This window comes from Rhinoraja longicauda, chromosome 26 (assembly GCF_053455715.1).
Source record: "Rhinoraja longicauda isolate Sanriku21f chromosome 26, sRhiLon1.1, whole genome shotgun sequence".
In the NCBI taxonomy this organism is placed as follows: Eukaryota; Metazoa; Chordata; class Chondrichthyes; order Rajiformes; family Arhynchobatidae; genus Rhinoraja; species Rhinoraja longicauda.
In genome coordinates this window covers 7,040,803-7,060,551 of record NC_135978.1, presented here as the reverse complement: position 1 = coordinate 7,060,551, position 19,749 = coordinate 7,040,803, and the positions used below count along the sequence as shown (strand labels likewise).

The window sequence follows — 19,749 nt, the reverse complement described above, 5'->3', positions numbered from 1 at the left end:
CAAAATGCTGGAGTAACTCAGCGGGTCAGGCAGCATCTCAGGAGAGAAGGAATGGGTGACGTTTCGGGTCGAGACCCTTCTTCAGAACTAAACTTCGAGACTAAACTTCTCTAAGTGTTATCATGTCATTAATAACTATTACCATTTGCCTTTTGCCAAAAGTGTAGATTAACAAGTTTGGAGCCCCTGCTTTCTGTCTCTTTTTGAATAAAGGAATTAAATATACTACTTTCCAATCTACTAATAGAAATCTCACTTTATCCCATTTTCACTCTGTAAGGCGTTAGAAAATATCAACTGGATCAATCTAACAACAACACTTTATTAAGCAGAGATTCCTCCAGTAGAAAAATCAACATTACATTACGACATTGAATGGCTAGTCTCATGATAGATACAATTCTTTTAAATGGTGCCAAGCAATATTATATATCCCACAAGCTTCATAATCCCTTCTAGATGAAAAGAAAATAAACCCATCCAAAATTCTCCGTCACTCCCTTCACCTAGTCGTCGTACTAGTTTCACTGTCATCCCGTTGAGTTTCACTGTCTGTATAACTCATTATCACCTAGCCCTCAAGCCAACAATGGACCATTGTGGGCTCCACCTGTCCTTGATCATTGCTATCTTTCATTCATTTGTTCTCTATCTCTCTACGTCACCCTGACTCTCGGTCTGAAGAAGGGTCTCGACCCGAAATGTCGCCTATTCCTTTTTTTCCGGAGATGCTGCCTGACCCGCTGAGTTACTCCGGCTTTTTATGTCTATCTTCCATCCAAAATATCTCTCTACTCTGTTTGCTTTACTTATGAATCAAAGTCTTCCAGATACGTGAGTGTCCTTCCTGATCTCATCTGATCTCGGTGTGGCTCGCCCCGGCCCTGTCGATGAATGAAGTACTCCCACTGCAGGGTTGGTGACGTGACCTCCAAAATCTCCACGCTTGCCTCTATCAGTGATCTTTCCACGACTGCTTTGTTCCTCTCATCTAGGATTCCTTCCACCGCCATGACCTTACATGATCTCTGTGGTCGTGTGTGTTAAGTCTTCAGAGCCTTTAGACATGTTTCAGACATCTCTACAATAGACAATAGGTGCAGGAGGAGGTCATTCGGCCCTTCGAGCCAGCACCGACATTCAATGTGATCATGGCTGATCATTCTCAATCAGTACCCTGTTCCTGCCTTCTCCCCATTCAAGATTCAAGATAGCTTTATTTGTCATCCAATATTGGACGAAATTCAGTCACCCACAGTCCAACAATAAAAGCATTAAATAGGCATTAAAATTACACAACCCCAAAAACACACAAAAAAAGAAACATCCATCACATCCATCACAGAAACATCCATACCCCCTAACTCCACTATCCTTAAGAGCTCTATCTAGCTCTCTCTTGAATGCATTCAGAGAATTGGCCCCCACTGCCTTCTGAGGCAGAGAATTCCACAGATTCACAACTCTCTGACTGAAAAAGTTTTTCCTCATCTCCGTTCTAAATGGCCTACCCCTTATTCTTAAACTGTGGCCCCTTGTTCTGGACTCCCCTAACATTGGGAACATGTTTCCTGCCTCTAACGTGTCCAACCCCTTAATAATCTTATACGTTTCGATAATATCTCCTCTCATCCTTCTAAATTCCAGTGTATACAAGAACCTTGAAGAAGGGTCTCGACCCGAAACGGTCACCCATTCCTTCTCTCCAGAGATGCTGCCTGACCCGCTGAGTTACTCCAGCATTTTGTGTACACCTTGTTGACTGCTCTATTGATTACATCCTTTCATCTTGGGACCAGGTGATATTTGCTTTCCACTTTGTATTCTCCAAGATTGCATTTGAAGGCTCAATGGGAAGTTACAATTCTCTGCTCTGGAAAAACAGTCAGATACAATAACACTTTTCTCTGTTCTAGCTAAGCTGTCACAGCAGGTTAATACACTGTGTAAACTTGTTCTTCCACTGTCTCTATTCCCAAGGCACATTACTGCTTGGAAACCCAGCACGTTGGCATCGGAACCTGTTTCATCGTGTCCTTCCATATCTAGAGCCTTCAAGCTGGCTGTCTTTGTCCACACAATAAATCTAGTGGAATGTCTATTGTGGTGTCTTTGAAATTCCAATGCAAATCAGAAATCATTTTTATCGTCTCGCCAACCACTCTTTCTGACACCACATCTCAGTATCCTTCTCTTTCACTAAGAAACAGGGAAAATAGTCCGTAATTCAAATGAACACGCATCGAAGGTATTTATTCACAAAATGCTGGAGTAACTCAGCAGGTCAGGCAGCATCTCGGGAGAGAAGGAATGGGTGACGTTTCGGGTCGAGACCCTTCTTCAGACTCCCGAGATGCTGCCTGACCTGCTGAGTTACTCCAGCATTTTGTGAATAAATACCTTCGATTTGTACCGGCATCTGCAGTTATTTTCTTATACTAAATGAACACGCATACTACATTAAATAAAAACTTAGCGTCATGAAACATTCTGATTGCGGCTTGACTCAGCAGTGGATCGCATGATGTAATTCTTAATATGTTCAACCAAATATTACAATATCACATTTCTCAGCTGTACTTAAAAGGTTGTAGACCCGAAATACAACACCTTCCTCTCTCCCCATGCATGCAAGGCAAGCTGCTATGTATTTCCAGCTTCCTCTGGTTATATAACATGTCTCAAATATGCACCTTACCACTTTTCCCGAGTCATACGAATATTTAACCATGACTTAATAATACTAACGTTTCTACAATTAGATAAGTGCCAATAGCTATAAGTGTCGAGAAAAAAGTAGTTTTTTTTCAAAGCACAGATCTAAACGATTGTAGGTAGGTAGACACAAAATGCTGGAGTAACTCAGCGGGTCAGGCAGCATCTCTGGAGAGAAGGAATGGGTTACGCTTCGGGTCGAGACCCTTCTTCTTCAGACAGGGTCTGAAAAAGAAGGGTCTCGACTCGAAGCATCACCCATTCCTTCTCTCCCGAGATGCTGCCTGACCCGCTGAGTTACTCCAGCATTTTGTGTCTACTTTCGATTTAAACCAGCATCTGCAGTTTTTTTTCCTAAACGATTGTAATCGTGCATTGTCTTTCTGCTGACTGGTTAGCTTTTCACTGTACCTCACTGTGACAATAAACTAAATTAAGATTAGTTCCTGGTAATCTCTCAATGTTAAGAGTAGCTGATCGAAAGATCAAATTTCACTTACTGGCTGTTAAATGACCATGACATAATTAATGTGACATTTTACATTTACAAGTTTTCTGCAAGAATTAAAATATTTCCCTAAGAGTAAAACTTTTTTTCACCCCTATACGGGCTACTGATTGTGGATGATCAGCCATGATCACATTGAATGGCGGTGCTGGCTCGAAGGGCCGAATGGCCTACTCCTGCACCTATTGTCTGTTGTCTATAATATTGTCATCAAATGTTGGTATTATGAGTGTCCACGACACACAGAGATTACAATTCAATTGAAGTTCTGTGGCCTTTTGTGGTCAACTACATTCCTTCCTCCAGCTTCACAATTTGCAACTCTTCAATCCTTTTGTCTCACACCTTCTATCGTTTCATCTCGGGCCTTTGCCCAACTATCTGCCTTTCATTATAACCCTCCTCACCCATGTCTGCCTGTTACCTGCCAGGCATTGTCCTGCCCTCATCTCATCCAGCTTTCTTTCTCCCCCCCCCCCCCCCCCCACACCTCCCCGCTCCCCCACAATCAGTCTAAAGTTAATCAAAAATATATTCTGATGATTGGAGACGCAAAGTATTACCTGTAGCGTAGAGATTACACCCATTGCAACTTGCAGTATCGCTGTGACGGTGTCGATGCTTTCAAACATTCCCTCCTTATCTTCCTGAATAAATGAAATAGATTTTAATTAATGTGCCAGAAAACAACATATTCTCCTGTCGTTTCCTTCCATTTCTCCCTTCTGTACAACTTCGCCAGGTCCCATCCCAAACAGGTCAATGTGTTTGGTTGCAGATGCCCAGAAAAAACTTTAGATGCCACAGAAGGCTGTGGAGGCCAAGCCAATTGATAATGTTAAGGCACAGACAGATAGATTTATGATTTGTACGGGTCTCAGAGGAGAAGGCAGGAGAATGAGCTTGAGAGAGAAAGATAGATCAGTCGTGATCGAATGCCGGAGTAGACTTGAAGGGCCGAATGACTTGATTCTACTATCACATGAAAAACATTTTTGAGGGGGGGGGGGCAAGAAATTGGGATAAGTTTTGCACAGTTGCAGCAACAGATGAAATGTGCTGAATGGCCTGTCTCTCTCTGATCGCACTGGCTACTCTCCTCAACTTTCCCCTTCTTGCAACGTTTCTGTGAACTGTGGAGAACGCAATCAACTCCGATTCTCCCTTGGGCTGTGTAAGTGAAATCATAGCCCCCACCCTCGGGACTTTCACAATGCTATTCTAACTGGCGTTCTGGAGGATTGGATGTTTCACTTATCAATAGCAAAATGCTGTTTTATTTAGTCATAGAGCTAAACGGCATCTTCCAGCCCAACTTGTCCATGCCAACAAATTTAGTCATTGTGCTTGGCCAATATCCCTCCAAACCGTTCCCATCCACGCACCTGCCCAAGTGTAGTTTGTTCCGTGTACCCTCCATGTAAATTGTTGGTCCGAAAGTCCCTTTAAAATCTTTCCCTCTCATCTTAAACCCATAACTCCCAATTTTAGACTCCCTTATCCCAAGTTCCTTATCTATGTCCATCATGATTTTCTATACCTCCAAAGGGTCGCCCCGCAGCCTGCTGCACTCCAGCAAAACAAAGAGATACAGTCTAACCAGCCTTTCCTTACAACTCTATCACGGTGGCATCCTTGTAAGTCTTTTTTTGCACCCTTTCCAGTTCAATGATATCTTTCCTACAGTAGGGTGACCAGAGCTGTACATAGTGCTCCAAATGTTGCCTTACCAATGTCTTGTATAGTTCCAACATGAGGACCCAACTTCTGTACTCAATACTCTGGCCATCAACGGCAAGAGTGCCAATAGGCCCCCATCACCATCCTGTATTAACAAACTCATCAGGAAGGCTGGCTCCGTCCTGGGGGGGGCGGAGTTGGATTCACGGGAGGTGGTCTTGGAGGGGAGGATGCTCCTCAAACTGCGGAGCATCCTGGACAATACAGCTCACCCCCTCCGTGACACACCGGTCAACCTGAGGAGCACCTTCAGCAACAGACTGGTCCCACCAAGAAAGAACGCCAATGGAGATCCTTCTTCCCTGTGGCCATCAAACTGTACAATCCTCCCCCTTCTGTCATGGGGTTGACTGACTCCCCAACCCCCAAATCTTTGCACATCCCCAATCCTTTCAACTCGTCACTTTGATTTCATGTTTCATGTATCTTGTGTTTTTATGACTGCTGGCAGACCAATTTCCCTCCTGGGATAAATAAAGTTCCATCGTCCCGTATCGTATAACGGTCTCGCCACTTTCGTGGAATGATGTGCCAGCACCCTAAGATTTTAATGTTCTAAAACATTCCCCAGTGCTCTACCATTTACCGTGCAAGTCCACTGTGCATCTTCCTGCCCCAATTGGAAAGTCCTGCCCCAATTTGTCTGATCAAGATGCATCACCTCGTATTTAGTTGAATTATCCTCCATCTGCTACTTTTGCTGCAGATGGATAGGAAGATCAACACTGAATGATAATCCCTTTCCAGTCCAGAAACATTAAGAGCAGTTTCAGCAATGAGATTAGTTATCGCCATTTTCATCAGCAATCAAAGTCAAAGTAACTTGAATAATAAGAATCTGGTTTACATTGGCCTAGTACCACATAGCTAAAGACCAATAAACCGGGTCGAACACAAAGACTATTGGCTACTTGTTATGAACCTGGGCTTGGGTTAATTATTAATGTTACCTTGAAGGGAAAATTCAAAATGGTGCAACCAAAGCAAAGATTGTTATGAATTCAAGTTTGTTCTCTGGCAAAATCAGAATTCACTCCTCAGAGAAGGGAGAGGTTCTTACATGAACCATTCAACAGTTTTTAACACAACTTAGCAAAGCTTCATTGTAGAGCAACTGAGAATCAGCCGCTGATGTGATATTGGAATTACATATAGATCGTCCCCAGAACGGCAGCAAGGTGGCGCAGCGGTAGAGTTGCTGCCTTACAGCGCTTGCAACGCCAGAGACCCGGGTTCAATGCCGACTACGGGTGCTGTCTGTACGGAGTTTGTACGTTCTCCCCGTGACCTGTGTGGGTTTTCATCCCATCCCCTCCCCCTTTCCAGTTCTCTGATCAATCTTACTGTTTCTCCGACTACATTTTATGTTGGCTTTGTTGTTACCTTCTCCCGACTAACAATCATCTATTCTACATTTTCCTTGATCTCCATTCCCCTTGTCCTGTTTTCACACTTCCTTATCTACACACTTCCTTATCTATGTACCGCCCACTCCCCTGACGTCAGTCTGAAGAAGGGTCTCAACCCGAAACGTCACCCATTCCTTCTCTCCAGAGATGCTGCCTGTCCCGCTGAGTTACTCCAGCCTTATTTATGTCTAACTCCCTTCTTACACATTACATCATCCAGGATAGATTCAGCTTAAGAGTTAATAGATCAGCTGTCAAAACCACTAACAGGAAAATAGATGTTGTTCATAGATTTTAATACTTTAGATGTTGATATGCAGAAAAGTGATCGTTTATTGAGCTTATGGGGATAAGGCAGGAGAATGGGGTTAGGAGGGAGATAGGAGGGAGATAGATCAGCCATTATTGAATGGCTATTGGAGTATACTTGATGGGCCGAATAGCCTAATTTTGCTCCAATTACTTATGACCTTATGAGGACCACACCCAATTAAACTCCATTACTTAACCCCTACCTCTTCAAAGACCCCAACCCTACCCCAACAGGAGGTACAAACCCTCATTGACCAAACACACCCCTCTCCACAGCCCAGAACCCAAACCACCAAATTCTCAAACCCCTTTCCTGTTTTAAGGGAAGCTTAAAAAATATATATATTTGGGGAAAGAAAACATGAATTTCTGAAATGTCACTGTTGAAGGATAATGTGCCACACATCCTGAAATAGGCATGGTCTACCTGCAAATCCTTATTGTACGTGCTAGGCAATCCTTTCAAAGTCACTAGAAATCCTGCGCACTGTAAAAAGGAAGAAGAACAGGTGTTAATTAAAGACATATTAAGAATGGGTGCCAGAGGTTATCAGGGGAGAAGGCAGGAGAATGGGGTTAGGGGGGAGAGATAGATCAGCCATGATTGAGTGGCAGAGTAGACTTGATGGGCCAAATGGTCTAATTCCGCTCCTATCACTGATGATCTTATGATCTTAAGAAGCAACTTTTACAATACCAGATATCTCCTGGAACTTTATAATCCAGGAACATGAAGGAAGGGAAGAGTAGTCAATTCTGTCACTCCCACCTGCCCTGCCATTCCACATGACCATGGTTGAAACTTCACCTCAGTCCCAGCCTTCAATACGATCCATGCGTCTAGGTAGGGTTGCCAACTATCTCACTCTCAAATAAGGGACAAGGAGACTACACCGCCCCGCGCCCCCACGTGACCTCATCCAGCCAGTGGCCACATGCTCTCGCTCCACCAATGGCGGCCACCCGAGCCGGGAGGCGGGTTGCTACACAACCTCCGTTAGGCAGTGCCCGGACCTACACTGTCCAGACCTACAGCATCCGGGCCTACAGTGTCCGGGCCTACAGCGCCCCTCAGGGCCTAATACGGGACAAGGGAGGTCCTGTATGGGACAAACCAATTTAGCCCAATGTACGGGATGTCCCGGCTAATACGGGACAGTTGGCAACTCCAAGTCCAAGGAAGGTGGTGTCCAGAGGCCCTGCAGCAGCCTGGGACCTGGCAGGATCGGGCACCGCTCAGGCGACCTACAACACGGGCTGGACTTTGAAATTGGCACCAAAACCAGGCGCCTCTTGCATGCGGGCTCAGTAGAATATTTCTGTACACTTTGCTAATCAGGAATGTGTCATTGAGTGATACAGCCTGGAAACAGACCCTTCGGCCCAACTTGCCCAAACCGGCCAACATGTCCCAGCTACACTAGCCCCACTTGCCCGCGTTTGGCCCATATCCCTCCAAACCTGTCCTATCCATGTACCTGTCTAACTGTTTCTTAAACGTTGGGATAGGCCCAGGCTCAATTACCTCCTCTGGCAGCTCATTCCAGACACCCAGCACCCTTTGTGTGAAAAAGTTACCCCTCAGACTCCTATTAAATCTTTTCCCCTTCACCTCTGGTCCTCGATTCACCTACTCTGGGCAAGAGATCTCAGGAGAACATGGATTGGTGACATTTCAGGGTCACCCTCACAGCACGAAACGTCACCTACACATGTTCTCCAGAAATGTTGCCTGACCTGCTGAGTCACTCCCAGCATTTTGTGTTGTTTTGTGAGGCAAAAGCACTGAGTCATGAATATTCTGCACTTTCTGTGTGTCTGCATGAGTGAGCGAAATCATTAATCTCTCCCAGGTCCTGCACATCCTGCATAATTCTGGCTAAGTGTCTAGCCTTGGGTTGCCAACTATCTCACTCCCAATAAGGGACAAGGTGACATCACCTCCCCGGGCCCCACGTGACCTCACCCAGCCAGCGGCCATGTGCTTCCGCTTCACCAATGGCGTCCGCCCAGGCCGGGAGGCGGGTTGCTAGGCAACCTCCGTTAGACGGTGCCCGGACCTACACTGTCTGGACCTACAGTGTCCGGGCCTACAGCGCCCCCAGGGCCTAATACGGGACAAGGGAGGTCCTGTATGGGACAAACCAATTTAGCCCAATGTACGGGATGTCCCGGCTAATACGGGACAGTTGGCAACCCCAAGTCCAAGGAAGGTGGTGTCCAGAGGCCCTGCAGCAGCCTGGGACCTGGCAGGATCGGGCACCGCTCAGGCGACCTACAACACGGGCTGGACTTTGAAATTGGCACCAAAACCAGGCGCCTCTTGCATGCGGGCTCAGTAGAATATTTCTGTACACTTTGCTGATCAGGAATGTGTCATTGAGTGATACAGCCTGGAAACATACCCTTCGGCCCAACTTGCCCAAACCGGCCAACATGTCCCAGCTACACTAGCCCCACTTGCCCGCGTTTGGCCCATATCCCTCCAAACCTGTCCTATCCATGTACCTGTCTAACTGTTTCTTAAACATTGGGATAGGCCCAGGCTCAACTACCTCCTCTGGCAGCTCGTTCCAGACACCCAGCACCCTTTGTGTGAAAAAGTTACCCCTCAGACTCCTATTAAATCTTTTCCCCTTCACCTCTGGTCCTCGATTCACCTACTCTGGGCAAGAGATCTCAGGAGAACATGGATTGGTGACATTTCAGGGTCACCCTCACAGCACGAAACGTCACCTACACATGTTCTCCAGAAATGTTGCCTGACCTGCTGAGTCACTCCCAGCATTTTGTGTTGTTTTGTGAGGCAAAAGCACTGAGTCATGAATATTCTGCACTTTCTGTGTGTCTGCATGAGTGAGCAAAATCATTAACCTCTCCCAGGTCCTGCACATCCTGCATAATTCTGGCTAAGTGTCTAGCCTTGGGTTGCCAACTATCTCACTCCCAATAAGGGACAAGGTGACATCACCTCCCCGGGCCCCACGTGACCTCACCCAGCCAGCGGCCATGTGCTTCCGCTCCACCAATGGCGTCCGCCCAGGCCGGGAGGCAGGTTGCTAGGCAACCTCCGTTAGACGGCGCCCGGGCCTACACTGTCAGGGTCTGCAGCGTCCGGCCCTACAGCGTCCGGGCCTAATACGGGACAAGGGACAAACCAATTTAGCCCAAAATACGGGATGTCCCAGCTAATACGGGACAGTTGGCAACCCTAGTCTGGCCTCCCAATTTCTTGGCAATAATTCAGATTCTTGACATTTTTTGTCTTTAAGTTCAGGTGTGTGGCCCAGTTATGGAATGAGAGGACAGCTAAACCGGTGGGTCTCTTCGATTGCAGCGTAACACAAGGTCCTTACCCTCCCAAACACACGGCCGGCCTTGCTGCGAATCAGTTCCAAACTGTCAGGGTTCTTCTCTCCCAAACACACGGCCGGCCTATCCATGTACCTGTCCTATCCATGGACCTGTCTAACTGTTTCTTAAACGTTGGGATAGGCCCAGGCTCAACTACCTCCTCTGGCAGCTCGTTCCAGACACCCAGCACCCTTTGTGTGAAAAAGTTACCCCTCAGACTCCTATTAAATCTTTTCCCCTTCACCTCTGGTCCTCGATTCACCTACTCTGGGCAAGAGATCTCAGGAGAACATGGATTGGTGACATTTCAGGGTCACCCTCACAGCACGAAACGTCACCTACACATGTTCTCCAGAAATGTTGCCTGACCTGCTGAGTCACTCCCAGCATTTTGTGTTGTTTTGTGAGGCAAAAGCACTGAGTCATGAATATTCTGCACTTTCTGTGTGTCTGCATGAGTGAGCGAAATCATTGACCTCTCCCAGGTCTTGGAGAGGTCCTGGAATTAGCCTGCATAATTCTGGCTAAGTGTCTAGCCTTGGGTTGCCAACTATCTCACTCCCAATAAGGGACAAGGTGACATCACCTCCCCGGGCCCCACGTGACCTCACCCAGCCAGCGGCCATGTGCTTCCGCTCCACCAATGGCGTCCGCCCAGGCCGGGAGGCGGGTTGCTAAGCAACCTCCGTTAGACGGCGCCCGGGCCTACACTGTCAGGGTCTGCAGTGTCCGGCCCTACAGCGTCCGGGCCTCAGACGGGACAAGGGACAAACTAATTTAGCCCAAAATACGGGATGTCCCAGCTAATACGGGACCGTTGGCAACCCTAGTCTGGCCTCCCAATTTCTTGGCAATAATTCAGATTCTTGACATTTTTTGTCTTTAAGTTCGGGTGTGTGGCCCAGTTATGGAATGAGAGGACAGCTAAACCGGTGGGTCTCTTCGATTGCAGCGTAACACAAGGTCCTTACCCTCCCAAACACACGGCCGGCCTTGCTGCGAATCAGTTCCAAACTGTCAGGGTTCTTCTTCTGGGGCATCAGGCTGCTCCCTGTGCTGGAAGAGCAAGGAAATGCACAACACCGTCAAGCCCACACACGGCTGCCGTTCCCTTCCTCTAACATGTCAGTCAAACCGCTGCCACCCCCAACACACGGAGATACACAAAACCTGCACCTGGTCTTGATCCCAGCAACGAGTGGGTTAACATACGATGAGCGTCTGTTGGCATTGGGCCTGTACTCACTGGAGTTTAGAAGAAGGGGGGGGGCCTCATTGAAACATACGGAATAGTGAAAGGCCTGGATAGAGTGGATGTGGAGAGGATGTTTCCACTAGTGGGAGAGTCTAGGACTAGAGGTCATAGCTTCAGAATTAACGGACGTTCTTTTAGGAAGGAGAAGAGGAGAAATTTCATTAGTCAGAGTTTGTGAATCTCTGGCATTCTTTGCCACAGAAGGCTGTGGAGGCCAAGTCAGTGGATATTTTTAAGGCAGAGAAAGATAGATTCTTGATTAGTACGGGTGTCAGGGGTTATGTGGAGAAGGCAGGAGAATGGGGTTAGGAGTGAGAGATAGTGTAAGAAAATAACTGCAGATGCTGGTACAAATCAAAGGTATTTATTCACAAAATGCTGGAGTAACTCAGCAGGTCAGGCAGCATCTCAGGAGAGAAGGAATGGGTGATCTTTCGGGTCCAGACTCTTCTTCAGACTGACAGGAGGGAGAGATAGATCAGCCATGATTGAATGGCGAAATAGACTTGATGAGACGAATGGCCTAATTCTACTCCTACCACTTATGACCTTATAAACATGTATATAATACATGTATACATGCACACGCAGTCCACTCCACCCCACACATACGCCGCCTCTGCAAATAAATGCACATATAACCATGGTATAGCTGGGTGAACAAAACTAGGCCGTGTTTGGAGTATCGTGTTCGACTTTGGTCACCCTCCTGTCGGAAGGTGCCATTAAGCTGGAAAGAGTGCAGAGAAGTTTTACAAAGATATTGCTATGACCCAAGGGCCTGAGCTATCGCGAGAGGTCGCGCATGCCAGGACTTCATCCTTGGAGCTCAGGAGGCTGAACGGTGATCTTATAGAGGGGTATCGGATAGTGAGGGCCATAGCTCGGGTAAATGCACTGAGTCTTTTACCCAGAGTAGGGGAATCAAGAACCAAAGTACATACGATACGATAGAACTATATTTATCCCAAGAGGATAATTGATCTGCCAACAGTCAATGTTAAATGTTTGAAATAGATACATATAGGTTTAAGGTGAGATGGGAAAGATTTAACACGAACCAGTGGGGCAACCTTTTCCACACAGAGGGTGGAGGTACATGGAACAAACTGCCAGAGGACATAGTTGAGGCAGGTACAACACAACATTATAAAAACATGCGAGTAAGTACATGATTAGGAAAGTTTAGAGGGATGTGGACCAAAACGCAGGCACGTTGGAGTGGTGTAGATGGGACATCTTGGTCAGCGTGGGCAAGTTGGGCCAAAGGGCCCGTTTCCCTGCTGTGTGACTCTGTGCACCCCACGTTGTGCACATACTCCACTCCAACGCACACGGAACCAATTCCATTCCCACACGCAACGCCCCCGCATACACATGCACCTACTCTACCTCCGCCGACACACACGTGTGCACAAAGCTATGCCTGCACACAACTGTGCACACACTCCTCCCCCTCTCACACTCATAGTCATAGTGTGTGGAAGCGATGGTAGAAAGGACTGCCGTGCAAGTATTTGCTCCACAACGTTCTTATGCACTAGAGACATGTTGTCACACAGCGTGGAAACAGGCCCGCCGGGCAACTTGCCCACACCGACCAACATGTCCCATCTACACTAGTCTCACCCGCCTGCGTTTGGCCCGTATCCCTCTAAACCTGTCCTATCCACAGGTAGGATACATATAGGTAGGATACATATATCCCTCTAAACCTGTCCTATCCATGTACCTGTCATAGAAACATAGAAAATAGGTGCAGGGGGAGGCCATTCGGCCCTTCGAGCCAGCACCGCCATTCATTGTGATCATGGCTGATCCTCCACAATCAGTAACCTGTGCCTGCCTTCTCCCCATATCCCTTGATTCCACTAGCCCCTAGAGCTCTATCTAACTCTCTCTTAAATCCATCCAGTGAATTGGCCTCCACTGCCCTCTGTGGCCGAGAATTCCACAAATTCACAACTCTCTGGGTGAAAAAGTTCCTTCTCACCTCAGTGTTAAATGGCCTCCCCTTTATTCTAAGACTGTGTGGCCCCTGGTTCTGTCTTATTGCTTCTTAAACGGAAATCAATGGGTATGGGGGAAAAGCAGGAACAGGGTACTGATTCTGGATGATCAGCCGTGATAATCTTGAATGGCGGTGCTGGCTGGAAGGGCCGAATGGCCTACTCAGGCACCTTGTTTCTATGTTTTACTAAAGGATTCGATAGTTCCTGCCTCAACTACCTCCTCCGGCAGCTCGTTCCATACACCCAACAGGCTGTGTGTAAAAATGCCACCCCTCAGATTGCAATATAATCTCATGCACACATCTCTCTGCCGAACGCTTGCCAGAATCAGCTGTACGTTCCCACTGGAGGAACTAATATGCCAAGGTCACTGTGATCCAAAGCAACTCCATGGCGTGATGGTTTTGGATGACACAGCCTGCCAACATACAGTTCCTTACACTGCGAGCTGCTCGGCTGAAAGCATCTATTTCTGTAAGCTTCAAGCTCAACGTTTGTTGTTGGCAGAGCACGAGAGGAGGGATAGATGACGCTCAAACGTAAATGAAAATCTGAAATCTGAAATCCGTTGATCCTGTGAATGACTCAGCAACGGACACAAAATGCTGGAGTAACTCAGCGGGACAGGCAGCATCTCTGGAGAGAAGCAACGGGTGACGTTTTGGGTCGAGACCCTTCTTCAGACTGAGTTACTCCAGCTTTTTGTGCCTATCTTTGATTTAAACCAGCATCTGGTTTCTTCCGGTACAATAACTCAGCAATATTGTACCCACCTCCAACAAGCTTGCCACTGGAGAATGTAAGGTGATAGAAGAGAAAGGCCACTCGGCCCCTCAAACCTGGCCTACAATTTAATATGATTGTGACTGATCTATGGCTGGTCACAACTCCTCTTCTCCGACTAGTTTCACTGCCCTCCTGATTAAATTTTACTGATTGTACGTCTCGTTGTCATCTCTCCCTCAGCTAACGATCCAGTCTACATTTTCCTTGATCTCCGATCCCTTTGATCTCTCGTTTTCACACCTTGCCCTTCCATGTCTCTATGTCTCCCCGACTCTCAGCCAGAAGAAGGGCCTCGACCTAAAATGTCACCCATTCCTTCTCTCCAGAGACGCTGCCTGTCCCGCTGAGTTACTCCAGCATTTTGTATCTACCTTCGGTGTAAACCTGCATCTGCAGTTCCTTCCTACACAATATATCCGCTTGTGTGGAGAGCAGATTATAACGAAAGAATGAGTACATCGTTGATTATGGAATTACCTGTAGGCATCAGACAGCGTTACAAATCCAAACTCCTTGGTGCAGTAAATTATTAGATCCTCAGAGATCTTACTCAGATGTATCAGGAACAAGGAACACCAGAACAGAATCTCAGCTTTAATAAACAAGAGATACGTGTTACTAACACAAACTATTGTGATGGTCCTTCATGCAATAAAAGACCCTGCTGGATATTTATCATAGAAGTTTAGTTGTGAAGTCTTTAGTTTAGTTTAGTTTAGAGATACAGCGCGGAAACAGGCCCTTCGGCCCACCGGGTCCGCGCCGACCAGCGATCCCCGCACACACACTGGGGACAATTTACAATTTTTACCGGAGCCAAATTAACCTGCAAACCTGTACGTCTTTGGAGTGTGGGAGGAAACCGGAGCTCCTGGAGAAAACCCACGCAGGTCACGGGGAGAACGTGCAGACAGCACCCGTAGTCTGGATCGAACCCGGGTCTCTGGCGCTGTAAGGCAGCAGTTCTACCGCCGCACCAACCGCGGCGCCCCAATTTATTTATTAATTATGCCCTTTATTGAAGAGGAAGCATAAAAAAATGTCGCGATTGGAGCGAGAGACAGAGCGAGTGAAAGACAGCGAGAGTCAGAGAGACAGCGAGCGAGAGAGCACACGAGAGCCCGCAGAAGATGTACTTGCCAACAAAGTCTCGTCCACTGGTGGCATCCATGCTGTTCAAGCTAATGGCATCAAACTGCAGTTCTGAAAGTCAAACAGAAGTAGTTCAGCTGCCCAGCAGAAGACAGCTTCATTCTCCATACATTAAAAATAATGTTTCCGTTTTAAGAATGTCTATAAACTACACGGAGGTGACGTGAAAGGTTTATTTTGAAGTAAATGTATCCGACTGAGTTGCTTTCAAAAATGAATCTGTCGGATTTCTTCCAATTTTTGATCAAGTCATGGGGCTGGCGATTTTGTCATTCTTTTCCAGTTCAGTGTTACTGCTCAACTCTCAACAATATTTAGGCCACAATATAAGAATGCCAACAACATCAACTGATGCAACAACAAAAAAAGACACAAAAAATAAATTTGGTAACCCATTTAATCTGCCATTTGTGCAGTCATAATCATAAAGCGTTCAGTATTTTTTTTAAAAACAATTTTAAAACGTTACCTTTGCGCAGAAATTCTCTATCGATCTGAAAAGGGTTTCCTGCAATAGCACCACTAGGAAATTAGAAGAGTAATTTGCATTAATCAATTGTTAATTGATAATTGATAATTATCCGACCCAAAACGTCACCCATTCCTTCTCTCCTGAGATGCTGCCTGACCCGCTGAGTTACTCCAGCATTTTGGGCCTCCTCCATTGTCAGAGTGAGGCCTAGCGCAAATTGGAGGAACAGCATCTCATATTTTGCTTGGGCAGCTTACACCCCAGTGGTTTGAATATTGACCTCTCTAACTTCAAGTAACCCTTGCTTTCCCTCTCTCTCCATCCCCTCCCCCTTCCCAGTTCTCCGACCGGTCTTACTGTCTCCGACTACATTTTATCTCTATTTGCTTTGTTGTTACCTTCTCCCAACTAATAATGTCCCTTGATCTCTGTTCCCTTTGTCCTGTTTTCACACCTTACACTTTCTTATCCACACACTTCCTTATCTATGCACCTCCCACTCCCATGACATCAGTCTGAAGAAAGGCCTCGACCCGAAACGTCACCCATTCCTTCTCTCCTGAGATGCTGCCTGACCCGCTGAGTTACTCCAGCATTTTGTGCCTACCTTGAAATGAGAAATTGGTGAATTAGCCTACTCTTGGTGAATTACGATAATCTTATTACTCTAAAAGTCACTGGAGATAAGAGAACGATACGACACCTTCCCAAAGGCAGTACATTGGTTCTTCTCCTAATTTCATCCAGTCTCTCAGCATCACGTGACAGGGCAACAGCGTGGCTGCAAAACAGAGGACACGCGTGTTCAATGAACAAAACGCAACAGCAGAGGAAACGTGAGGTTTGTTATCAATGCCGCAGCTCAGTCACGGTCGTTTGAATCGTTTGAGTTCTACTGCAATGGGCAATATTTTGGGGTTCAGTTAACAACAATGAACATCACGGCGGTCGCGGTGGCGCAGCGGTAGAGCTGCTGCCTTACAGCGCTTGCAGCGCCGGAGACCCGGGTTCGAACCCGACTACGGGCGCTGTCTGTACCGAGTCACAACTTTTCGCCCCGTGACCTGTGTGGGGTTTCCCGAGATCTTCGATTTCCTCCCACAGTCCAAAGACGTGCAGGTTTGTAGGTTAATTGGCGCGGTGTATGTGTAAATGGTCTCACCGCGTGTGTAGGATAGTGTAAAAGTGCGGGGATTGCTGGTCTGCGCGGACTCGGTGGGGCGAAGGGCCTGTTTCCGCGCTGTGTCTCTAAACCAAACTAAACAAGGTGCACCTCCTCCAACCTCATCTATTGCATCCGCTGCTCCAGAGTCAACTTATTTACATCGGCGAAACCAAGCGCAGGCTCGGCGATCGCTTCGCTCAACACCTGCGCTCGGTCCGCGTTAAACAAACTGATCTCCCGGTGGCCGAGCACTTCAACTCCCCCTCCCACTCTGACCTTTCTGTCATGGGCCTCCTCCAGTGCCATAGTGAGGCCCACCGGAAATTGGAGGAACAGCACCTCATATTTCGCTTGGGCAGCTTGCAGCCCAGCGGTATGAACATTGACTTCTCCAACTTTAGATAGTTCCTCTGTCCCTCTCTTCCCCTCCCCCTTCCCAGTTCTCTCTCTATCTTCCTGTCTCCACCTATATCCTTCCTTTGTCCCGCCCTCCTGACATCAGTCTGAAGAAGGGCCTCGACCCTAAACGTCGCCCATTCCTTCTCTCCCGAGATGCTGCCTGACCCGCTGAGTTACTCCAGCATTTTGTGAATAAATACCTTCAAGGTTGATTCAAATATCTTTCACATCTTCAGAATATCTCGTTGTGCTTTCCAGCCAATGCATTTCCCTCTGGTTCTGGTCACTGTTATTCTGCAGCCCAGTCTCCTTTAATCTATTTATAGTAGGGTTGCTACAGAAACCAGCAACTGGAAGAATTTGCACTGACTTAATGAACCACTCGCTCTCTTTCTCCCTAACTCCCCCCCCCCCCCCCCCCACCCCCCTTCTCCTCTCTGTCTCCCACTTTTCCTCCATCCCTCCCACCCCTTCCCCTAAACTTCTTTTGGTAAAACATTCTTCAGCTCTCTTATTTCCTTTCATTTCTGTAGAGGTTTATTTTTTTTTTAGTTTCGAGATTCAGCCCGGAACCAGAACCTTCGGCCCACCGAATCCGCATCGACCAGCGATCCCCGCACGCTAACACTATTCTACACACACGAGGGGCAATTTACAATTTTACCAAAGCCAATTAACCTACAAACATGTACGTCTTTGGGATGTGGGAGGAAACCGGAGCACCCGGGGAAAACCCACACAGGTCACGGGGAGAACGTACAAACTCTGTACAGACAGCGCCTGTAGTCAGGATCGAACCCAGAGCTCTGGCGCTGTGAGGCAGCAACTCTACCACTGCACCACCATCCTTTTCTGTATACAGAGCTGGTACATTCAATAGATAGACAATAGATTGTCTATTATATTGTCTATCTATAGTCTGAACAAAGTTTACAAGTCACTGTGTGAAAAATTCAGAGTTCTTCATTTAGACTGACCGTACATTTTCATTTTTTAGCAATCCAAAATAAAATTTCACAGCCAAATTTTCCTTTAAGTTTGTCTGTATTTTGTATGGTCCAATCTTTCACTTTTGCACTGAAAATACCATTTTGTTGCAGAAAATAAGTTTTCAAATTGGAAATAAAACCGGTTTTCACTATTATTAAATATCATTTTCTTTTGGCATAGAGTATACCTCATTGCAAAACATATTTATATAGTGCTCTTAACATAGTAATACATCCCAATGTGCTTCGTAGAAACATCAAATGTAAAACATATTTCAGGAAAGGTGATAAGGAAGGTCAAAATAGGAGTGTCTTAAATAAAGTATTTAACAAGAAATTGCACAGTGACTTAGAGTGACATAGTGGGAACTAAGTTTTAGTTCAGTTTTTAGTTTAGAGATACAGCACAGAAACAGGCCCTTCGGCCCACCGAGTCCGCACCGACCAGCGATCCCCGCACATTAACACTATCCCACACTAGGGACAATTTACACATACACCAAGCCAATTAACCTACAACCCTGTACGTCTTTGGAGTGTTGGAGGAAACCGAAGATCTCGGAGAAAAGCCACCCAGGTCAAGGGGAGAACGTACAAACTCCGTACAGACAGCACTCGTAGTCGGGATCGAACCGGGGTCTCCGACGCTGCAAGCAGTGTAAGACAGCAACTCTACCGCTGCGCCACCGTGCCGCTAAGTCTATAGCACCGGGTATTCCCAGGCCGTCTGGGACTAGTGGAGGTTTGCGGCTCGGCTGATGCATCTCAACCAACAATGATGATAAGAAAATGGATTCATGTTCAAGGGGCTGGAACTGGAAATGAGCAGATTTTACAGGTTTCTATCATTGTAAAGAGGGCGGCACGGTGGCGCAGCGGTAGAGTTGCTGCCTTACAGCGAGTGCAGCGCCGGAGACTCAGGTTCGATCCCGACTACGGGCGCCATCTGTACGGAATTTGTACGTTCTCCCTGTGACCTGCGTGGGTTTTCTCCGAGATCTTCGGTTTCCTCCCACACTCCAAAGATGTACAGGTATGTAGGTTAATTGTCTGGGCAAATGTAAAAATTGTCCCTAGTGGGTGTAGGATAGTGTTAGTGTGCGGGGATCGCTGGGCGGCGCGGACCCGGTGGCCAAAGGGCCTGTTTCCGCGCTGTATCTCTAAATCTAAAAAAAATCGAAAGAGTTCAGGAGAGAAGGGCAGGGTCATGGAGGAATTTGTGAAAAATGGATGATAATTTTAAAATCTAATTCGCACATTATGATGCAAAAACCACTATTACCAGTAAATTAGGATTAATTTACCTCTTTGAAAACCTTTTGATCAATGCAGGATATCACAGTTGGTGTGTGAATACTATATTTAGCAGTGCAAGTCCCACACCCAAAAAACTGTGGTTAAATATATTTATTTTTATCCCTGCAAGTAAATATAACCATGGACCTGATAACAGTGAGAGACCACGAGTCCTCCATTTTGTA

General features: G+C 46.8%; 2 protein-coding genes across 3 annotated transcripts in view; both read right to left on the bottom strand.

The window, feature by feature from the left end:
• LOC144606219 (argininosuccinate lyase-like) overlaps window positions 1-19,749 on the bottom strand; it is a 368,098-nt gene that overhangs the window by 288,912 nt on the left and 59,437 nt on the right. The window lies entirely within an intron of this gene.
• The window catches only part of asl (argininosuccinate lyase), a 38,869-nt gene that overhangs the window by 6,111 nt on the left and 13,009 nt on the right, over window positions 1-19,749 (bottom strand). For both annotated transcript variants that reach the window (XM_078422711.1, XM_078422712.1), the window contains 7 exons: window positions 16,419-16,496; window positions 15,713-15,765; window positions 15,232-15,294; window positions 14,569-14,683; window positions 11,010-11,094; window positions 7,112-7,171; window positions 3,787-3,870 (listed from right to left, as the gene is read on the bottom strand). In XM_078422711.1, the coding sequence (XP_078278837.1) occupies window positions 3,787-3,870; window positions 7,112-7,171; window positions 11,010-11,094; window positions 14,569-14,683; window positions 15,232-15,294; window positions 15,713-15,765; window positions 16,419-16,496 (538 nt within the window). The remainder of the gene's footprint in view (window positions 1-3,786; window positions 3,871-7,111; window positions 7,172-11,009; window positions 11,095-14,568; window positions 14,684-15,231; window positions 15,295-15,712; window positions 15,766-16,418; window positions 16,497-19,749) is intronic.